General features: G+C 41.7%; 1 protein-coding gene across 1 annotated transcript in view; it reads right to left on the bottom strand.

Moving 5' to 3' along the window:
• Positions 1–14,227, bottom strand: part of polr2b (RNA polymerase II subunit B) — a 58,440-nt gene that overhangs the window by 12,636 nt on the left and 31,577 nt on the right. Inside the window, exons 15-19 of the mRNA XM_068044590.1 lie at positions 11,903–12,101; positions 9,880–10,048; positions 9,068–9,164; positions 8,872–8,966; positions 6,631–6,881 (exon numbers count right to left, since the gene is read on the bottom strand). Coding sequence (XP_067900691.1) covers positions 6,631–6,881; positions 8,872–8,966; positions 9,068–9,164; positions 9,880–10,048; positions 11,903–12,101 — 811 coding nt within the window. The remainder of the gene's footprint in view (positions 1–6,630; positions 6,882–8,871; positions 8,967–9,067; positions 9,165–9,879; positions 10,049–11,902; positions 12,102–14,227) is intronic.

Below are 14,227 nucleotides of genomic sequence, written 5' to 3'. Positions count from 1 at the left end.
GAACCAAAACTGAGCACTGTTGAGCATGTTATCGGTAAGTATTAATCTCCACTTTTTAAATCAGATTAATCTCCCCTTGGAGAGGCAGGGATTAATCAGGGATAGTCAGCATGGCTTTGTCAGGGGGAGATCGTGTATAACAAACTTGATTGAATTGTTCGAGGAGGTGACTAGATGTGTAGATGAGGGTAAAGCAGTTGATGTAGTCTACATGAACTTCAATAAGACTTTTGATAAAGATCCCGCATGGGAGATTGGTTAAGATAAGAGCCCATGGGATCCAGGACAATTTGGCAAATTGGTTCCAAAATTGGCTTAGTAACAAGAGGCAGAGGGTGATGGTTGAGGGTTGTTTTTGCAAGTGAAAACCTGTTGACCAGTGGTGTACTGCAGGGATTGGTGTTGGGACCCTTGCTGTTTGTAGTGTACGTTAATGATTTAGATGTGAATACAGGAGATATGATCAGTATGTTCGCAGATGACAAAAATTAGTGATGTCATAAATAGTGAGGAGCAAAGCCTTAGATTACAGGACGATATAGAGGGGTTGGTAAGATGGGCATGGCAGTGGCAAATGAAATTTAATCCAGAGAAGTGTGAGGTGATGCATTTTGGGAGGACTAACAAGGCAAGGGAATATACAATGGATGGTCGGACCCTAGGAAGTACAGAGGGACCTTGGTGTACTTATCCATAGATCATTGAAGGCAGCAGCACAGGGTGGTTAGGAAGGCATATGGGATACTTGCCTTTATTAGCCGAGGCATAGAATACAAGAGGAGGGAGGTTATGATGGAGTTATATAAAACGCTAGTTAGGCCACAGCTGGAATATTGTGTAGAGTTCTGGGCACCACACTATAGGAAGGATGTGGTTGCACTGGTGAGCGTGCAGAGGAGATTCACCAGAATTCCTGGGCTGGAGCATTTCAGCTATGAAGAGACACTGGATAGGCTAGGGTTGTTTTCCTTAGAGCAGAGAAGGCTGAGGGGAGACATGATGGAGGTATATAAAATTATGAGGGGCATTGATAGGATAGATAGGAAGAGGCTTTTTCCCTTAATGGAGGGGTCAATAACCAGGTGGCATAGATTTAGGGTAAGGGGCAGGTGGTTTAGAGGGTATTTGAGGGAAAAAAAAAATTCATCTAGAGGGTGGTTGGAATCTGGAACACACTGCTTGAAGGGGTAGTAGAGGCAGGAACCCTCACAACATTTAAGAAGTATTTAGATGAGCACTTGAAACGCCATAGCATATAAAGCTACAGGCCAAGTGCTGGAAATAGGGATTAGGAAAGGTGCTTGATGGCCGGCATGGACACAATGGGCAAAAGCGCCAGTTTTTTGTGCTGTATGACTATGACAGTAAGGCAAATGGAATTTTTGGCCTTTATTGCTAGTAGTTGGAGTTTAAAAATAGGGAAGTCTTGTTACAACTATACATAGTGTTGGTGAGGCCGCAGCTGGAGTACAGTGTACCGTTTTAGTCCCTGTATTTAAGAAAGGATATACTGGCATTGGAGGCAATTCAAAAGAAATTCACTAGGCTGATTCCTGGGATGAAGGGGTTGACTTATTAATAACGGCTAAACAGGTTAGGCCTTTATTCATTAGAGTTTAGAAGAATGAGGGGTGATTTTCTTGAAACGTACAAGATTCTGAGGGGGCTTGAGAGGGTAGATGTTGAGAAGATATTTCCACTAGTGGGGGAGTTTCGAACTAGGGGACATAGTTACAGAATACGGGGACACTCATTTAAAAATGAGATGCGAAGGAATTTCTTCTGAGGGTAGTGAATGTCAGGAATTCAAAAACTACAAACAGCAAGGGTCCCAGAGCCTTCTTAATCATTTGCTGCACCTGCATGTTAACCTTTTGCGTTTCACGCACAAGAACACAGAGATCCTTCTGTGCTGCACTTTTTTGAAGTCTCTCTCCATTTAAATAATAGTCTGCCTTTTGGTTCTTCCTACCAAAGTGCATGACCTCACACTTTCCTACATTAAACTCCATCTGCCAAGTTTTTGCCCAATCACTCAACCTATCTATATTAAAGGCCTGCTCGGGTCTGCAAATGAAACCATACCCGTGCCCGACAGTACCACATCCGACCCCGACACGGCCAAAGTTCTTCCATTTTTTCCTGCACCTGACCCAGCCATCAGTTAACCTCCCTTCCGTTTTTCCACTTTGTTCCTTACCTGCACAAGCTTAAAATAACTGTAGCAAAACCACCTTTAAAGTCCAAAAAGTAAAGTAACATTAATTACCTGAGGTGGTGATCGAGTGTGTCCGATCCAGCCCAACCACCAGACCCGGAAGTCCAACCCGACCCGTGTCACCGGGTCCCGTCGGGTTCGGGTCGGGTAGCAGACCTTTAATCTATATCCCCTTGCAGATTCCTTATGTCCTCGTCACAACATGCCCTCGCATATATTTTTGTATCGTCAGCAAATCTGAATATATTACACTCTGTCCCCTCCTCCAAATCATTAATATAGACAGTAAATAATTGAGGCCCTAGGACTGATCCTTGTTGCACTTCACTAGTTACGTCTTTCTAACCTAAAAAAAACCCATTAATCCAGACTCTCTGTCTTCTGTGAGTTAACCAATCCTCAATCCATGCTAATGCATTACCCCCAATACCGTGAGCTCCTATCTTGTGCAATAATCTTTTACGTGGCACCTTACTGAATGCCTTCTGGAAATCTAAATACACTACACCTACCAGTTCCCCTTTATCAACTCTGCTTGGTATATCCTCAAAGAACTCTAGCAAATTTGTCGAACATGATTTCCCTTCCACAAAACAATGTTGACTCTGTTTGATTGCGTTAAGCTTTTCTAATGTCCTGCTATTTCTTTCTTAATAATGGACTCCAGCATTTTCCCAATGACTGAAGTTAGGCTGACTGGCCTATAGTTTCTTGCTTTTTGTCTCCCTCCCTTCTTGAACAGGGGCATCACATTAGCAGTTTTCCAATCCGCTGGGACCCTCCTGGAATCCAGCGAGTTTTGGAATATTTCGACCAATGCCTCCACCATCTTTGCAGCCACTTCCTTTAAAACCCTTGGATGTAGGCCATCAGGTCCTGGCGACTTGTCTGCCTTTAGTCCCATTAGTTTGTCAAATACTTTGCCCCTCGTGATAGAGACTGTTACAAGATCTTTCCTCCCATTAGCTCCTTGCTTATCTGATATCTGTGGGATGTTTATAGTGTCCTCCACCGTGATGACCGATGCAAAATATTGGTTTAAATTATCTGCCATTTCCCTGTTCCCCGTTATCAATTCTCCAGTCGCATCCTCCAAGGGTCTCACGCTCACTTTAGCTACTCTCTTTCTTTTTATATACCCGTAGAAACTCTTGCTGTTTTTATATTTAGTCGTAGAGTGATACAGCACTGAAACAGGCCCTTCGGCCCACTGAGTCTGTACCGACCAACAACCGCCCATTTATACTAATCCTACATTAATCCCATATTCCCTACCACATCCCCACCATTCTCCTACTACCTACCTACACTAAGGTAAATTGGCCATTGTAAATTGCCCCATCAACCTGCAAGTCTTTGGCTGTGGGAGGAAACCGGAGCATCCGGCGGAAACCCACAGTCACAGGGAGAACTTGCAAACTCCGCACAGGCAGTACCCAGAACTGAACCTGGGTCGCTGGAGCTGTGAGGCTGCAGTGCTAACCACTGCGCCGCCCCAATTTCTTGCCAATTTACTTTCATAATCAATTTTCTCCCTCTTTATTAGCTTTTTAAGTCATCCACTGCTGGTTCCTAAAAAATTCCCAATCCTCTGGCCTGCCACTAGTTTTCGCCACTTTGTATGCTTTAGTTTTTGACTGGATACTCTCCTTGACTGCCTTTGTTAACCACGGCTGGTTCATCCTCCTCATCGAATCCTTTTTGACCGGGATAAATTTGTGCTGAGTGTTATGAAATAACTGCTTAAATGTCTGCCACTGCTCATCCACTGAACTATTTTCCCAGCCCGCTTTAGATAACTCTTTCTTCATACCTCTGTAATTGCCCTTGTTTAAGTTGAGGACACTGGTTTGAGACCTGAGTTGCTCGCCCTCAAACTAAATTTGAAATTCTACCATGTCATGATCGCTACCCACTAGAAGATCCTTAACTATGATATCTCTTATTAATCCTACCTCATTACACATTACTAGATCTAGCCTGTTCCCTGGTAAGTTCTGCAACATATTGCTCTAAATAACAATCCCTGATACACTCTACAAATTCTTCTTCCATGTTACCTCTGCCAATCTGATTTGTCCAGTCAATATGCAGATTAAAATCACCCACGACAATTGTAGCGCCCTTCTTATACGCCTCTTATTTCCTGATTTATACTTTGTCCTAAGTGAGGCGACTCTTCGGGGGCCTATAGATGACTCCCACCCGTGACTTCTTCCTCTTGCTATTCCTTATTTCCACCCAAACTGATTCCACATCACGACCTATTGCACCTATATCACTACTCACTACCACACTGATACCTTCCTTTATTAACAAAGCCACCCCACCTCCTTTCCCTTTTTGCCTATTTTTCCGGAATGTCGAATACCCTTGAATATTGAGTTCCCAGTCTTGGTCACCCTGCAACCATGTCTCTGTAACAGCTATCAAGTCATACTCATTAATTTCTATTTGTGCCGTCAACTCATCTATCTTGTTACAAATGCTGCGTGCATTCAGATAAAGAGCCTTTAAGCTTTGACATTTTGCCATTACTACTCATTCTGGTTCTAATTTCTGCTGCACTCTTATATTTTCTGCCCCTTCCTGTCACATTTTGATTACCGTTCGCCTCTTCACTACCCTGCACCTCTGCTCTTTCATTTATTTTTGATTTAAAAAAAAACTTTCCTTCAATTGAACCCTCACCCCCACTAATTAAAGTCCTATCTACAACCCTGGCTATACGATTCGCCAGGACACTGGGCCCAGCCTGGTTCAAATGGAGCCTGTCCCAACTGAACAGTTCTCTCCTTCCGCAGTACTGGTGCCAGTGCCCCATGAATCGCGTTTACCGCTCTAATCTTATTTACCCTATGCCAATTTGCAAGTAGCTCAGGTAGCAATCCAGCGATTATCACCTTTGTGGTTCTGCTTTTTAATTGAGCCCCAAGCTGCTCTTTCCTAGTCCTACCTATGTCGCTGGTACCCATGTGGACGACAACTGGATCCTTCCCCTCCCACTCCAAGTTCCTCTCCAGCCCAGAAGAGATGTCCTTAACCTTGGCACCAGGTAGGCAACAAGGTCTTTGGAACTCCCTGTCTTTGCTGCAGAGAACAGTACCTATTCCCCTAACTATGCTATCCCCTATTACTACTACATTTCTCTTTGCTCCCCCCACTTGAATGGTGCTCTGAACCACGGTGCTGTGATCAGTTTGCTCATCCTCCCTGCAGACTGTGCCTTCATCCACACTGGAAGAACGAACCTCACACCTATTGGATAAGGGCACTGGCTAAGGCTCCTCCAAAGATAAATTCTGGATCCCCATACCTGCCTCACGCAGTCACACCCTCCTGTCCCTGACCACAGTCCAAATTTGATGTAATTAATCTAAGGGGGGGGGGGGGGGGGGGGGGGAGGGGGGGATGGTGACTGTCTCCTGAAACAGTGTCCAAGTAACTCTCCCCCCTCCCTGATGCGTCGCAGTGTCCACAGCTCGGACTCCAGCTCATCAACTCTGAGCCAAAGATCCTCGAGCAGCCATGAGAGAATCATTTAAATTCTGTGGTGTAATATTTTTTCCAAATAGATTGGAGCAATTTGCTTCAATTTGTGGGAATGGCAAGTAACATTTTTATGTTTCTGCTGGAATTCCTGCATTAGGACAAAAAAACAAGGAAATACTTTTTCACCCAGAGGGTGGTGGGGGTCTGAAAAGCACTGCCTGAAAGGGTAGTTGAGGCAGAAACGCTCACCTCATTCAAAAGGAGTCTGGATATCCACCTCAAGTGCTGTAATCTGCAAGGCTATGGACCAAATGCTGGAAGGTGGGATTAGAATAGGATCGTTTTTCAGTCGGCACAGACACGATGGACCAAGCGGCCTCTTTCTGTGCCTTAAACTGTCTATGATTCTATTCGGTAGCTTTTCTGTTCTCAATTATATATTCAAGTCTCTTGACTGCTCTGGAGTGCAGCTAGACCTTCTCATTTAGAGGCAAGCGTGCTATCACTGAACCAAGTCAAGCTAAGGTTTTGTATTTTTTAAATCTACAGTGGATGTTTTACATGCTTTGGAAATTGAAGAGTGCTGTTTTTTTTTTCTGATTAATACCACTTCGGTTTCTTCATTCTCAGATAGTCCCAGCTGGCCTCTTTACTTGGGCCAAGGGTGTCTGTCAAAGGCAGTGCAGTGCTCGCTATCCTAGTCTTGGACATAACTTTGGCAGATAATGTCAATGCAGTAGAGAAGAACAGACTACTGGAAATGCAAATTCTTTCTGCTGAGGCTGCAAATTCAGAATAAAGTTACAGTTTAGAAGTATTGTGGATATCTGTGTACAACACATAATCCACACTTCATCCAAAACTTTAAGAAAAAATTACATAAAATGAAATAAAAGCTATCAAGTATTTTGATGCCTTACCCTAATTTTGCAAAATTTGTATCCCTCTTGGTTTAGTGTCACCATGACCTGATCCACAATACCAGTTTCACTAGTCCGCAGGAAGGTGCTGCAGTCTCGCTTTGTGTACCGCCGATTTGTGCTCTCAAGCTCATCTTCATTTTCTGGCAGTGTTACTGTTTTACCAATGATTACATCATCACCTGACACACGCACACCAGGTGCTATAAGCCCATCTTCATCTAGCTTCTCATAAATAGCATGTCTCATACCTATAAAATACAAGGTTAAAGAATGTATCACCACAAGAGAAATAATTAGCTTACTGAATCTTTACCAGTCATATCTGTGACTTGACCAGCTGAATAAACCGGTCAGGAATAGTTTTAAAAATACGCACTGCATTTGACTTCTGTTTCTGCTGCAGTTTTTCCGGTGAAAATTACATTGAATAAATTCAGTGCATTTTAAAACATCATAATGAGCATAGTTTTTAATCAAACACTATTACTTTATGCTTTCATTCAAGTTGCAAGTTTTGTCTTATTTCCAACCAAGTGAAATGATGGACTAAACTTCTAAAAGTCTGATCATTACTAAAATCTTCAATCTACAGATACAGAATTCTATAAACATTTTCAATGAATTAGTTAGAACACTTGTTTTTTTTAAAAAACTCAATAAAGAACTGCCTTCTCGGTGGGATGTTCTTGTTTACCTCAATTTATCAAAATAATGGTGTAGGAGCAGGAAGAGAAGCCACTGCAGGTGATTGTCTGGCTGCAATTAGATAGAAAAGAATGGAACCAGGAAAGTGTAATCTTACACAGCTAGATGATGGTGGAGAGGGGTTGGAGGAAAATCGTGAGGGTCTGGACATAGTAGATAAGCAGGAATTGTTCCCATTGGCCGAAGGATCCAGAACTAGAGGACACCTATTTAAGGTGACTGGCAAAAGAAGCAACAGCGACATGAAAAAAACTTTTTTTTTTTAAACACAGCAAGTGGTTAGGATCTGGAATGCACTGCCCAAGTGTGTGGTGGAGGCAGATTCAATTGAGACCTTCAAAATAACTAGATAATTATCTGAACAGAAAATATTTGCAGGGCTATGGGGAAAAGGCAGGGGAGTGGGACTAGGTGAGTTGCTCTTGCAGACAGCCGGCACAGACACGACAGGCCAAATGGCCTCTTTCTGTGCTATAACCATAATATAATCATATAATCTAGGATTCTATGGTGTGGTCAGTTGTGTCAAAGGCTAGGTGAGAAGGACAAGGCGGAATAGCTTAGGTCAATGCATTGGCTAGAAAAATAAACAGTTAGGAAATACATGGGTGGGTCTTGGCACTCGCAGTTCTACCTTCAGTTATAATCAGTAAAGAAACAAGCTAATCGTTAGAAACTGCAAAAAAAATGCTCAAATTCATCCATTTGCCTGGTTCTACCATATAGCTTCAGACAGACTTTCTGCTACCCAGGGAGCTCTGCTAGAATAGCGCACACATACTCATTGGGTAAGGACAGGATTGGGGTCGACTTTAATATTCCTACAGTCAAAGAGCCTCTTGACATTCATTTTGAGGTTCACACACGAATAATGTGCACTCGGATGTGACCAACAGCTATAGAACTGTATTCCAACCAGGAGTGAAAGTCTTCAGTAGAGGGTAAAGGGGAAATTTCAGGAAAACTAACAAAAAGTTTCAACTATAAACATGTAACATTTTAATGCACAAGTTATCATCTCAAACTGGAGTTGCAGAAAATTAACAAACAGGAAAGAAATCAAAGGTACTAATTATTTTGATATTAATGCCTAATAGAACCCGTTGGCAGGATCAAATTTTTATCTCAAGGATTTGGGATGGTCAGGGAGCCGCAGAACATTACGACATGGACAGGCCATTGAGCCCTTCAAAGCTAATCTCACTCCCGTGCTCAAACCATCTTTCAAGCAACTTCTAGACTCTAAAAGGCCAAGGTATTTATACACTACTGACTGGTATGACACCATATTCTAAAACCAGACATAAATGTCACTTGGATACAAATATCCTGGAATACAACAGCAATGTGAAGGTGCAATTCCAGCACTAACCCTTAGTTACAATTGGGAGTCAACAGTCATAAAGGTTTTATGAAAAATGTTTAGAAGCGACAATATCCCAAATTGCCATTCCACTCTGCAGGAGAAACTCAGCTGTTAAAATGTAACATTTTAAATTCAGCTTTAAAATGGCAAATCAAAACAGAACTCACCCTGACAAGTTTCCCGAGAAGGCCTCTCAAATACTTCCTCCTGGTCAAAACCTTTTTTTGATTCTTGTTCTTTGTACGAGCGGTAGAAAACAGACCTAGCATACACAAATAGGTAGTCAGGACAATGAACATGTACACAAAAAAAATCAGTTTTTAAGAAGACATTGGAAAAGTTTTTAGGACAGGTTACACATACCTGAAATAGCCCCTGTCTACTGCAGAACGATTCATGATAACAGAATCTTCTTGATTGTAACCAGTATATGAAGCAATCGCTACTATTGAGTTGATACCTAAAACACATACAATTTGAAATAGTTAAACATCCATTTTAGGCACATTTCCCTGAAAATCCACAACAATCTTAAGTTTCAATCACCAAGATAACATTTAAGCCTGGTTTAAGCTCTGGACTCTTTTTGAATTTAATTTAACTGGAGTGCCCCTTAAGTGAAACATAGACAGTAAATCAGATTTGTAACCTTAAACATACTGGGTTCAAAATCAGTGCTATTTCATATTTATTAATAAAGACTGCTATTTTAAAATGGATCCTCTCACAGTGCAGAAATCAGATCACATTTAAACAGTTCACCGCCACCCATGAATAACAATGCAGTTTTCCACTTCAAATGGTTCATATTAGATTCCCAGACTTCTTAATGAGACTCAAATGTGTTATGAGGTTTCATACAATGCAAAAGAAATCTCAACGTCCTCCAATACAAAGATGGCATTTACAGTTAATACTCTACTCTGGCATTCCACAATTAACCTTAACTTGGGAAAAACAACAAAGAAAGAATTCAGTAGTTTTGAATTGAAGGCAGTGTATATTAGGTAAGGGATCCTTCTCCAATGTGAGATAATTAATATATCCTCCTTCTACCCAGTACATAATAGACCACCCCTCCAATGTGGTAATGATAATTCCACCAAGTATACAGAGATCAAATGTGATTCTGTAAGTGCTCAACATTTAGCTTGTTTATTCGATTAGTCACTCACCGGCTGGTAGCTCTCTGAATCGCAGGTACTCCATAGAACGGGTTGTAACAAGTGGCTTTTGTGGGTAGTATAGCACATGTGCTAGGGTGTCCATACGCACATGAAAGTTTGTAATATAAACTCCCATAGCTTGTTTACCCATAGCAGATTGATAAGTATTTCTGGGAGACTAGAACAGTAAAAGGATTAGTTAATGAAATTGGAGACTTTCACAAATCCATCTTCACACAAATCATCCCTTTCTAGAAAGCTCAGATTACACATTTAAAAATTCTGTCCAACCTCACTACACTAGGGCGGCACAGTGGCGCAGTGGTTAGCACTGCAGCCTCACAGCTCCAGGGACCCGGGTTCGATTCCGGGTACTGCCTGTGTGGAGTTTGTAAGTTCTCCCTGTGTCTGCGTGGGTTTTCTCCGGGTGCTCCGGTTTCCTCCCACAAGCCAAAAGACTTGCAGGTTGATAGGTAAATTGGCCATTATAAATTGTCACTAGTATAGGTAGGTGGTAGGGAAATATAAGAACAGGTGGGGATGTTTGGTAGGAATATGGGATTAGTGTCGGATTAGTATAAATGGGTGGTTGATGTTCGGCACAGACTCGGTGGGCCGAAGGGCCTGTTTCAGTGCTGTATCTCTAATCTAATCTAATCTAAAACTGAAAATGCAATTAGTAGTGAAGTAAAAACCAATGGAAGGAGAATTAGAGACAGAAAACAATCTTAGTTGGGGGTAGTGGCAAGCAACCTCAGATGCAAGTGGGGAGTTTGGGCAGAAAACAAATGGTGGAGGGTGGGAGGGGTGCTGGGTTTGCTGACAAACAATTCCAACATTGGGGTGTGGATTGCTGTCAACATTCCCAGCACAGAGAACAGCATACAACCTCAATAATCGGGGGCAGGGGAAGAGAGAAAAAAAAGATGGGTTTGTAACCTTAAAAATGGCTCAGAAGGGTTTTATATTTATAGTTTGAGTGATAATGGAAAATGGTCCAGGGAGACACTGAACGGACATTCGCATAGCCAATAACAGGATGGCACGAGAAATTGCAACAGGCAAGTCGTACTGAGCCAGGTTGCTGGGCCAGCAGCAGAGATTGTATATAACAATGGGTAAAGGTTACAACATTTTCTGATCAGGGAAGCCCGGTTTCAAGAGTGAAAAAGCAAAGTCATTATTTCAGAGATTATAAAACATTTTTTTCCAATTCCAAAAAGACTGAACCATTTCATACACAGGTATAGGGTTTGAAGACACATTACATCAGTGCCATCCAGTGGCCAAGGTGTGCAAATGCCTACAGATCCTTACCAGCAGTGTATCAGACAGGCTACTGCACTGGCAGCCAATGTCAAATGGAATTTCATGCTGGAGATACTCATCACAATACCAACTACAGTCATCAAGGGGAATGCCGATAAATGAGTCACTGCTAAAATGAAAAATCTCATATGGTAAAGAGGACTGAGGTTTTTGATGCATCTTGAAATGAAATATGGGGAGCCACCTATCAATTTTAATAAATAGAAGATAATACCTGGGATGGATAAGCAAAATCCCATTTATAGGAGGTGGCACAAATAGTGGGTAACAATGCAATCATCAAATCATGGTCAAGTGCCAGAAAAAATCATTTCAAAATTAGCAGTTAGGATAAGAAGGGGAAATCAGCAGAGCTTGTTTACCCAAAGGTCAATGGAGCTGTGGGAAGAATTACCAGGGAAAGTGAGTGAACCAGACCATAAAAATGCTTTCCAGAGGTAACAGATACATCTGGGGAAAGAGAGACCAAGACATGTGATGCAAACAAGCTAAAATAAGGATCAGCTCTTAAAAGAGCCTAATGGATTTCTGTTGGTAACAATTCTGGTGTTTTTGTTATGACTGGAATACTTTTTGTACTCATTCAGATGTTAGTACATCTTTCCCCAACCTGAAACAATACAAGTGATATTTGTTACATCTTTCAGCAATTTACCTCCACAATGAACCTCGCAATGAACAGTTCTCTTCTGGTTTTACTCACCTGATTATGGTCAGGAAATGGAATAATTGATGCACAAACACCAAGAATCATTGATGGGTGAATCTCACAATGTGTATACGTTGAACAGTATGCAACACCCTTTTCCTGCAAGTCATCGGGAGTCATGGCTAGCATTACAGTCTCCTCTTCCAGCGTATCAATGTATTCCACCACACCACTAGCCACAAGATCCTGCCAACTATGTGGAGAGAAAAAAGCTGGACTTAGTCAATGTGCTCTGAGTCCTATATTAGGTTATAAATCTGTCAAATACTCATGGCTATGGAACAATTCCTTTACAAGTTTTTCATGGTCTAAAAACCATTTAACCGTATACAGTATGACAAGTACAACTGCACACATTAACCACAGGAAGCTTCCCACATGATGGGAGGCTGCTGGGAGTTGCAATGCCCAATATTTCTTTTTGTTCACTCACTTTGTTCCGCTCCCCAATAGCAGCAATAGGCCTCCGGTTACAGAGACATGTTACAATCGACAGAGGAATATGTTCAACGTAAGCAGCATATACATCAATTTCCCAACATCATTGCTGAAGACAAGGAGATGTTGCAATTAACATTCACCACTGTAGGGCAAGGGAGGGATGGAACCCAGCAGCTCCATGGAGGCCCTTAAGCGAACAGATAAACCAACAGACCAGCTGGGGTTGCTAGCAGTAGCATACGATTCTGGTTTCATCATTTCATACACACATCTCATCCCCAAAACAGACAGCAGCAGAGAGATCTTCAACAAAGCAATTATTGTTGTTTTGAAAGATAAAGGAACTATCCAAGACACTGAGTCTATCAAGTTGAGGGTACACTGACAGTGTTCCTACTCCAGATTGTTTTTCAGTGACTCCTGCTGGGAAGTGTGCATGCTTGTGTATGTCAAGCATAGTTTGAGACTTAGCTGTGATGGCCCAAATTGGTTAATTAGCTAATAGGCCCACACATTAAGAATAGCCACTTGGAGAAGTTACCAGAGGGCAGATGTCATCCAAGGAACTGTATCCCAAACAACAGAGGAGGAAAGGAGGGTAAAAAAAATACAATTGGCTTCCCTTTCTCCTTTACTGGAGGCAAATACTGTAAAATTTAATACTTTTCTTCCACAGCTCATTTCTGCGGGTCAATTTTTGATCTTCCCACCTGATCTACAGTTAGCAACCCTGGAATATATAACACAGCGTGATATATAGTCTCATCATTCTTCCCCACCTCCACCGTAGCCTGTTGAAACAGAAAGCCCCCTGGCTCTGCAGAATTTATTGAGCCCCCCATTTCCCCATACATTTAGCAACTGAAGAAACCATCTACACAGGTTGAAGCTACCCTGAATTTTGCCTAGTTCGGAGAAATAATTTAGGTGCCTTGCATTCCAATCCTATAACCTTATGCTTACAGGTTCCTCTAGCATACTCTACTGTTCAGGAACTGCAAAGTTCATACTTATTTCAGCAGTTAAGATTTTAGCACTATGGATACAGGTGGATTGAAAACGCAGGAGTAGATGGGTCTATGAGTCAGATGGTCTTTATTAACTCATTGTCGAACTTCAACAGTCCTCTTCAGAGATTCAGCTTAAGCTACTTTGTCCTCAAACGAACAAGCTGCCAATCTAAAAAGTAACTTGGCAACTGTATCATCTGTTGTGTGGTCGAAAGAAGCAAATAACATTTCTTACACTTCCCAAGGTAGAGGGAGGTACTGCACAATCCTAAAACTATAGTGAAAGCCAAATTTTAACACTCCTAATAGAAATCCATCTTGGGGGGGGGGGGGGGGTGGTGGAAAGCAGACTTCAATTATGTTTGTGTTTTGAAAATGTGTTTCTCAATGCTTCCTTCGATTTCTATCCCCTGTAAATCATAAGCAAGTTACAAAAGAAAGCCTTTTTTAGCTAATAAGATTCCATATAAGGGTAACAAAGCATCTTAGAACAGTTCTAGCTTTGCCTTTAAACTTGTTAACCTGAAACTTCAAATCAGCATCCACAGGAATTCCTAGAACAGCATTTTAAATGAGAGAAAAATGCAAAGCCTGAGTGATTCTTCATTGATTCTACTGTGGAGTAGACTGAACACTGTTGACTTTTTAGGCAGGGCACAGAGAGGAGATTGATTATTAGGGTGGGTTGCTGAATGATATTTTGTCACTGCCCCAGCACTTTTATTTTGAGTACTTCCTGAACACCAAAGCTGTTGTTTGATCCAATAGAAATCTTCAAGATTATGAAAGGATTTGATAGGGCAGACGTAAAGAAGATGTTTCCACTTTTGAGGAAGTCTAAAATAAGGGGTCATATATACAAGATGGT

The sequence above is a fragment of the Heterodontus francisci genome, chromosome 1, assembly GCF_036365525.1.
Source record: "Heterodontus francisci isolate sHetFra1 chromosome 1, sHetFra1.hap1, whole genome shotgun sequence".
Lineage (NCBI taxonomy): Eukaryota > Metazoa > Chordata > Chondrichthyes > Heterodontiformes > Heterodontidae > Heterodontus > Heterodontus francisci.
The sequence above is the reverse complement of the archived record's forward strand: the minus strand, read 5'-3'. Positions and strand labels throughout refer to the sequence as shown.